The sequence below is a fragment of the Acyrthosiphon pisum genome, chromosome A2 (genome assembly GCF_005508785.2).
Source record: "Acyrthosiphon pisum isolate AL4f chromosome A2, pea_aphid_22Mar2018_4r6ur, whole genome shotgun sequence".
Classification (NCBI taxonomy): Eukaryota; Metazoa; Arthropoda; class Insecta; order Hemiptera; family Aphididae; genus Acyrthosiphon; species Acyrthosiphon pisum.
This window is the reverse complement of record NC_042495.1, coordinates 14081339-14090236: the sequence shown is the minus strand read 5'-3', so window position 1 is coordinate 14090236 and position 8898 is coordinate 14081339. Positions and strand designations below refer to the sequence as shown.

The window sequence follows — 8898 nt, the reverse complement described above, 5'->3', positions numbered from 1 at the left end:
TAAATACCACAAATTTTATGTTTTGTGCATTTGAAATTCTACATAAAATAAAGTAAAAAACCAACAACATACTAACATGATTAAAATATAATAAAATACAATTTCATTTTAGAAATATATTAATAGATAGATGATATACTAAAATAACCCACACATAAAATATCAAGGTAAAGAGTAATATCGATTATGAATATTGAAATTTTATATTCAAAACAATGCTGACGGGGCTATACATTTTATACGGCTTAATGGCAAGGAGATAATAAACAAATAGCCAAAAACTATTCCATCAAGTACAAATTGTAATCATTTTGCACTTTAAATTAAGCTATAATATGGGAAGAACAAGAGATATGTGCAGTGTCATAGTTTTAAGTCTGTTATTTCTATACTGTAATAAGCTATAAAATATAATACTTTTATACTATTAATACAAATAATAAACACTAATTTAAAATAAAACAACTTAGTAAAATATTTACAATTAAATCAAAATCTAATTACATTTGGTGTAAATATTTTAATGTCATAAAAAAATACATTATGTTGGGAACTTGTGACACTTAAAATTTTTTAACAATTAATTTTTTCAACAATATATATTTTATATAAAAAAAATAATTGGTTTAATATTGATTTATGAAAATTATTGAAATTCTAATTTTCTAATTATATTATCTCATTTAATAATATTATATGTTATCTGTATTAAACTATTGTCCGAATTTGAATAAGTTTTTAGATTTATAAACAATATTTAAAATTAATTAAAAACTATAAAGCAACAATGAATTACAATTATTTGCCAGTTTTAAAAAACAATTCCATATTTACATAGAAACTAATAATTAACTACACTTCATATCATATTCACCACAAGAAACTGTAAATGATCAATAGTTAATGAGGCTATTATACAGTTTAGTGATAAAAATGATAAAGAGTGAACATGTTCATTTTTATCCATATTTATCTACGTGTTATGCATCAGCATGTACTACACTGTGTTTTTTCAAATACTCTTGATTGAGGAATGATTTACCACATTGGTGGCAAACAGCGGATGAGAAATTTACACGATCATGTGTGGCATAATGACGTCTCAATGAAGCTAATTTTAAAAAAGACTTGTTGCAAACAGTGCACTCGAAAGGCTTTACACCTGAATGTATCATCACATGATTCTTCAGATGAGATGTACTCTTGAATCTCTTTAGACAAATGTCACAACGGTGAGGTCGCGATTCAGTATGAGAAGCCTTATGTGCAATCAAAAACGACTCTTGAATGAATGTTTTGTTGCACACGTCACACCTGTGTACTGATCTGTGATTCGAATGCATGATGGCATGCTCCTGTAAGTGAAGTGCATGATTAAACGTAGCACCACATTCTTTACATGAGTACTTAGGTTCAGCTTGCCCACTATTATTGGTACAATTTCCAGAGATTATATGTTCATTGAGTTGTTCGTATGAGAAAAAGGAGATGCAACACGATGGACATTGATGTTGCAAAGCGAGTTTTTGATCATCTTTAGAGTGGGTCAATGAATGTTTTTTCAAATTTGATGAGTCGGCAAAGGCCAAGCCACATACATCACATGCAAAAGGACGACAACCAGTATGTGTAAGCATATGACGTTTGACGTCTGATGGACGTGTGAATCCTTTGTTACAAATACGACAGGGGAATGGTTTTCGACCTGTATGAGTTATCATATGAGCTTTAAGGTTACTTTGATTTGTAAATGTAGCTTCACATTTGACACATGAAAATGGCTTTTCTCTAGAGTGTACCAATTTATGCCTTTGTAATTCTGAAGGTTTGCTAAACGCTTTATCACAAGATGTACACGGATATGGCAAACCCCCATTATGGATCATTGAATGCACTTTTAAATTGTAATTAGTAATAAATGACATAGAGCAAACTTGACATACAAATGGACGTTCACCGGTATGAATCATCATGTGGCGTTCTAAATCAGATGGTCGTCTAAATGATTTTTCACACATAGTACACGGATGTGGTTTTGCTTTAGAACTAGCTATTAAGTGCCCACACAAATTACTAGAATAGGTAAATGTCATGTTACAAGTTTTACAGTGCAATGGTCGTTCACCAGTATGTACGCTTGAATGTCGTTGCAGGCAAGATGGCTTTAGAAAACTCTTATCACATTCAGTGCATGTATACACAGCACTCCCAGTATGTTTCATGATGTGAAGTTTTAAATCGCTTTTATTTGCTACGGACACACCACATTGATCACAAACAAAAGGAGGATTTTCTGTATGAATTGTCATATGACGAAACAATCTGTAACTCGAAGGGAATTTCTTATCACATCTAAGGAAAAAAAACACAATTTATTATATAGCAACACCAAACATTTATAAAATATATTTTAAATAAAAAACATACTTTTGACAAGTGTGTAGTTTCTGACGAGAGTGTATTTGAGCATGTTCTTTTAAAGATTCATCATCAGGAAAAACTAATCCACAAACTTCACAATGATGTAACTTGATATTACGATGAATAACCAAATGTGCACTCAATGCATTTGCCTTATCAAATTTTTCTCCACAAACAGTACACAAAAATTTACAATCAACATTTTGACCATCATCATGAGACACCTCGTGAGATTTTAAGGCATTAACATCTGAAAATCGTTTGCCACATTTTTGACATTGTAGTTCATCCATAGGGTTAGGTCGCATAAGACTTTGACAGTTTGCCACGGCTTCATTGGCCATGTCAATTGCAATATTCTTTTCTTCAGTAATATAAATTTCTGTTGTACCATCTTGATTAGATAAATCCACATTTTCTAATTTTAGATTATTTATTTGGATTTGTCCGGATACACTTATTGCTTCTTGACCATTGATTATTTTTGCTAAACTTTCTACAGTCATAGTTCCCACTTCTTCTTGATCCAACAATAAATGGGCCAAGTCCTACCATTTGAAAACAACTTTTGTTAGAATATAATTAGTTTAATAGTATTAAATTAAGATTAAAATGTTATTATAGATAGGTACTTTTAAAATTCATAGAAATACAAATAAAAGATTTTATGGATTAAAGTACATAAAATTAAAAACAATCAATTACTTACCCCATTCAATCCTTGAACAAATATTCCATATCCAATATTTTCATGCACCCTGAAACATTAATACATTTGAGCTTCAATAGGAATTTAATGTTTATATTAAAATTTTTATAAAATGTACTCATTATAGCTCTAATAACTAGGAATAACTTATCAACAATCAATAGATTTAAATTTAGAACAGGATTAAAAAATCAATTTATATTGACTATGATAGGTATAGTACTATAGTGACATATAATAATATATTATTATACCTACATTAAGTATGGTTAATTAATTGTAATACTAATTATTTTTGTTGGTTATTATTGTCAATTATCTTAAAAAATGTAATGTATGATTAATACTTAAGATTTAATAACTATAAACAATATTAAAATACTTATTTGTTCACATTAGTTTTAATACAAAAAGTATCTAACAATGAGAATAATATTTTAAAACTAGATAGGTAAATGTAATTATATTTTCAATATAGAAACCTTAATTTTATATCATAACTGAAACAAACATTTTTTATTCTGTGAAATTATCAAGAACCTTACCAGAACCTTTTTTCCATTTTCTTGGAAACCTGAACCGGAATCAATATATTGGTACCTATATAATATGTTTTCGATTTTTTTTTGTTTCAAATATTAGTTATTTATTTAGTCAATTTAACTATTTTATTTATGTTAGTAATAACAATTGATTGTACCTACATAAGTTATAAATATTCTACAAAATCTCTATAAAACTATAAAATATGAAGTTACCAAAATGTTAATATACAGGTAAGTTATTATTTTTCCATTCGTTAGCCATTATCATGATAATTTTTGGATCGCTTAGTGATATATTTTAAGAGTTCCTAATAAAATGATTATTAGAACAGTCAGAACTATGCACCCGTATAAGATGTTATTAGATTATGAAATGGACTAATAAGTAATAAAAATATGTGTTCTGTAAGCAAGTGACATTAACAAATACAAAGAAAGTCACTTGGCCACATGGTACAACTTAAATAAAATAACTTATAATTTATCATAAAAACAATTTATTATTTAATTGTATCAAAGTGACTATCCACCTATGATGATTTAGTAGCACAGCTTATTGTCAACCCAGGTTTTACAAAATCTATTTTGGATGTTTTTAATTTTTATAACCAAAATAGTAAATTTACTGAAGTTCCTATAATCAATTAAGACGCCCATTATTTGGTCTTAACATTTTAGATATGAAGTTTGTACTTAATTATTTTTTTTATCACTTTTTGAAAAAAATATATACTAATGAATACTGGTATATACCATAACTATTTTATTCAGTAGCCAGTAGGTCAATTTAAGAACTGTCACCATTTTATTACATTTAAAGAAATAAAACAACTTTTAAAAATATGAATGGATAATTCTTGTTATTCCAAAAATTTCTTATGATTTCTTCTTTTTTAATTTACATACTTTTAGTGTAAATAAATGTATATTTCTAAACTTTTTAAGGCATATTTCAATACATATTTTGCCAGTTTTTAATGCATAAGTGCATGTTTATTTTGGCATTTTGAAGGACATGAACTTACGAGCCCTTATGATAACATAATGAAGAATTGTAAATTTGAAAATTGTAATATTCAACCAAAATAAAAATAGAATTTATCAGAAAATATGTGTGTTAAAATGTTACATTTAAAAACTGTTTACTATTCAACATTTCAAAGTAACAACAAAGTGACACTTCTAGAACTTATAAATTCTATTGACACAAAAAATGTTTGGGAACAATGTATTGGTCTGTGTCTTGTAACATTTCGATAACCATAGCAGATTCAGAAATATCTTGTAGGAAATTGGGAAATTTGTAAAAATTAAGCAAGGTCTACAACTGGTTAGGAACATTTTAACTCACTTGTTCACCTATTCATTGAGTACACTTTAACTGTCACTATCAACTTTGATGATGTTATTGATAAATTTGCTTGTATAAGAACACACAAAATTCAACTTTAAAATTAGACATTTAAATTGTATTTAAAATAAAAGAATTTGTAGATATTTAATTAAATTAATATTATAATGCAATTTATTAACTAATAGTAAATATTTATATAATGCACATTTACAGTTTATTTTATTCAATTACATATACTAGAATACTTGGAAATGTAGATTGTAGGGACTGGGTATAAAGAAGTATAGAAACCTAAGATTTTATGAGGGTGGGCTTACACATGTTTATAATACAAAACATTTAGAAATTTACCGTCGATCATCTGTAGTTTCAACGGTTGTTCCTTGGACAGTCACCAAACGTTTTTCCCCAGATTTTTCTGTTACAACAATTTCCACGCTACCGTTCATTTCTGAAATAAAAAATATATTTAGGTTAGTATTGATTAATATCAATTAATAAGCATGATAAAATCACAAAAATAAATATGAAACTATTAAGGGTTTATATAAGTTACAATTATAAAGAAGAATCAATTTTTTTAAATATTCTTTAAGTACTAAATTATATAACTGCCTACTTACAACAATTTATTTTTCACCTACTGCAGGTTGTAATAAGTTTAGAATTTAAAAATGACTGATATTCATCACTAATGCCTAAATAATTTTGTTGAAAAAATAAATGTACAATTAATCAATTAGGAACATTTTAGATAGATGAAATTATGTTTGGTATTTTAAAGATCAAAAAATCATACCCAAAATAATGTGGCTACTGAAAATCATATCGGCATTTCTCCCATGAGTGTTACACTGTACAACTACATAGGACAAGGGTTAGTGCTTACAGGATATGTCAGGTCTGTGTTTTACACACACTTTTAAGTTCCTATGGGCTATTTACATACATTTATAATCTACGACTACATGTAATGCGGTCTTTTGCAATCATACATTTAAAGCGTTTAACGCCCACTCCCAAATTGACGTCATTTACACCGATTTTGCGAAAGCTTTTTATCGTGTTGATCACTTGTCCCTTATGTGCGTTCTGAAAGAAACCGGCTTTGGTGAGCCACTTCTTTCATGGTTTCGTTCTTACATAGATAATAGAAAGCAGTGGGTAAAAATGCATGGTATCTGTTTTACTGTCCTTCCCATTTCGTCGGGTGTTCCTCAAGGTGGGCACCTATCCCCCTTGCTTTTCAGCTTATTCATTAACAGTATCAATAAGGTGTTAAAGCAAGTACAATTCTTAGCGTTTGAGCATGACATAAAATTATTCTATCAAGTGAACTCGTTGAACGATTGTTTAACACTCCAAAATGATTTGAATAATTTAGTTTCTTGGGCTACTAAGTTAGGTCTGCAGTTTAATAGAGTTCTCCTATTAGATTTAATTACACTGAAAGTGGTTCTTCTTTGGTTCCATTTGACAAATCTGTCAATGATTTAGGTTTTGTCTTTGATCCCAAACTTAATCCTAGTTTGCATTTAGAACAGATCTGCTGCAAAGCTCTCAAAATCCTCGGTTTTGTCAAGCGGGTAGCTGCAGAATTTAAATTTGTATCCCCTTTGAAAGCACTTTATTGCTCGCTTGTTAGGCCTATCTTAGAATATGGCTCTATCATCGGGGTCCCTCAAACAGCTTGTAATTCAGTAATGCTCGAAAGAGTTTAATGAACATTTTTGAGCTACGTTAGCAACACTTTAAAAAATTGAGTGTACCGACCACGACTATACGCCAGTCCAAAATACCTTAAACTAGACACTTTAGCAAACCGTAGGCAAGCAGCAAATCTCACCTATTTGGCCAAATTATTGCAGAGGAAAATTGACCCACCGTACTTACTATCCCAAGTCTCTTTTAATGTTCCAGTCCGAGCCTCCTGTTCCTTTCACACTTGCCACCTCCTCAACTAACTATGGTCAAAATGAATCACTACGTCGCTGCATGTATTTAGCTAATCTAGACCCTTCCTTATCACTAAATAATTTTTAATTTTTCCATATTATATAATCGATTAATTGTTCTAAATTGTATTATTGTAAATTGGGCAAAAGCCCGTGTGTTGTTACATAAAATTAAAATAAAATAAAATAAGTAAAAAATGTCCAGTTGAATTAAATTTGTCTCCAATGATTATGCCTAAGTTAAATATAGGTACCTATTGTAATTTGTATGGGGATGGATAATTAGTGAAAATGAAACTTAATTGTAAATACATAATGCAATGGCAATAGTGGAACTGAAATTCGGCAGAAATGAACAACCTGTGGATATTAATATTAACATCGACATTAACACATTTCTACCGGTTCGAAAAAAATGTCTCGACCCTAAGCAACAAAACTACGGAGGACTAAATACATAATAATTAATATGTATTTACTTTCTGATATTTTGACGTCGTTTCCCAGTTAATTGTATGTTATCCGTGAGCAGATGTCTTCAAATCATCAATGTCTAGAAGGCCAACCACACATCAGATCGAATCCAATCGCCGCGGTCGTACGGTTATTTTCTCGGGCGAATGTCGATGGAATTATCACGACCGGATACACAGCGGACGGGCCTAAGCAGTAGGCTTAGGGTACGTTAATTATTGTTGTCGATGTCACGCACACTCATAAACAATAACAACAATCGTTCGATATCACGGTAATGCCAAAATTAATATACAACAAAGTTTTTCGATCTCTCCATTATTGCGTTTCGTCAACATTAATATTATTACTATTATTATTATTATTATTATTATTATTATTATTATTATTAATGCTGTACTCTATTCTATTTTATTATTAATAAATATAATACGATGATGATGATCAGATGATGATAGTGTTCGATAGTTCGACGAGATGATAAATGATAATATCACAAAAAACCCGACGGACAAAAAAAACATAGAAACGCCACACGATGTATATAATATGCGTGTTGTAATATTATTATTATTATTTTGGTCGAGGGGCGAACGTCTTGGCGATTGGTGTAAAAACGCAAACGGACAGGACCCTACACCCAGTGTGGCAGTGCCGCGCACACGGGGGCACACCAACCCTTGTCGGTTGGCGGCACTGATTCTATTGTCCGAACGGCCGTTTCGGCGGCGGCGTCGAGTTTGAGACTTTTACTTTACCAAGGACAAACCGGTCGTCCTCAGATCGTGACGAGCTCTTTATTTTATTTTTCGTCCACCCGCGGAAAGAATTTTGAAAAATCGATTAATTTTATTTTCTCGTGGTGTTCACACCACCCTCCACCCCCCACCAACCATCCCTATCAACGTCCATCACATGACATAACAGCAGGCGTATAATATAATATAATGGGGCAGAACACGCAACGGTAGACTTATAATCACGAATTACGCATTTTTTTCTCGTGTTTATCGAGCGTGTACCTATATAATAATTAATAGTCGTAGTGTACGACTCGTAGACGGTAGTTAGTTGTACTTGGTTAGTTGTAGTACGCTACATTACCTATACTATATGTCTATAGGTATACACCGACGGACTGACGATCGTTATTCACACACACACGACAATATATATTATAATATTTTCGAAACGCGGATATATATGGGCTATATTAACTCGGACGGTACACCATAATATTATAATATACGCACATTTTATATTGTACTCTAGGTACATATAACTCATTTAAGATACTATACATTAAGGTGGTCGTATACTCGCTATAATGTGTGTAGAACGTTATTTTAATAGGTGTAATATATAGCCCCTAGGTAAATATGGTCAAGGCCGTAACTGTGGTGGGGGGAGGGTCGTACAGGGGTCCGGACTCCCCCCCCA

At 30.8% G+C, this 8898-nt stretch overlaps 1 protein-coding gene across 1 annotated transcript; it reads right to left on the bottom strand.

Annotated features, from left to right (window-relative positions):
• Positions 1 to 763: 763 nt before the first annotated feature.
• LOC100167972 (zinc finger protein 883) lies at positions 764 to 7855 on the bottom strand. Its single transcript, XM_001943862.5, has 5 exons — positions 7464 to 7855; positions 5381 to 5480; positions 3131 to 3179; positions 2428 to 2969; positions 764 to 2352 (listed from the first exon to the last, which is right to left on the bottom strand). Exons 2-5 carry the CDS (start codon positions 5476 to 5478, stop codon positions 981 to 983), a joined length of 2061 nt encoding a protein of 686 aa, XP_001943897.2. The 5' UTR covers positions 5479 to 5480; positions 7464 to 7855; the 3' UTR covers positions 764 to 980.
• Between the last annotated feature and the right edge of the window lie 1043 nt (positions 7856 to 8898).

What these genes read in the sequence shown, in the direction of transcription:
- LOC100167972 (XM_001943862.5), bottom strand. Translation starts at nt 5,478, where the DNA reads ATGAACGGTAGCGTGGAAATTGTTGTAACAGAAAAATCTGGGGAAAAA. An exon ending in TTGTTCAAGGATTGAATGGG is followed by an intron (nt 2,970 to 3,130) that starts GTAAGTAATTGA and finishes TTCAAATGGTAG; the next exon opens with GACTTGGCCCATTTATTGTT. An exon ending in AAACTACACACTTGTCAAAA is followed by an intron (nt 2,353 to 2,427) that starts GTATGTTTTTTA and finishes TTTTTTCCTTAG; the next exon opens with ATGTGATAAGAAATTCCCTT.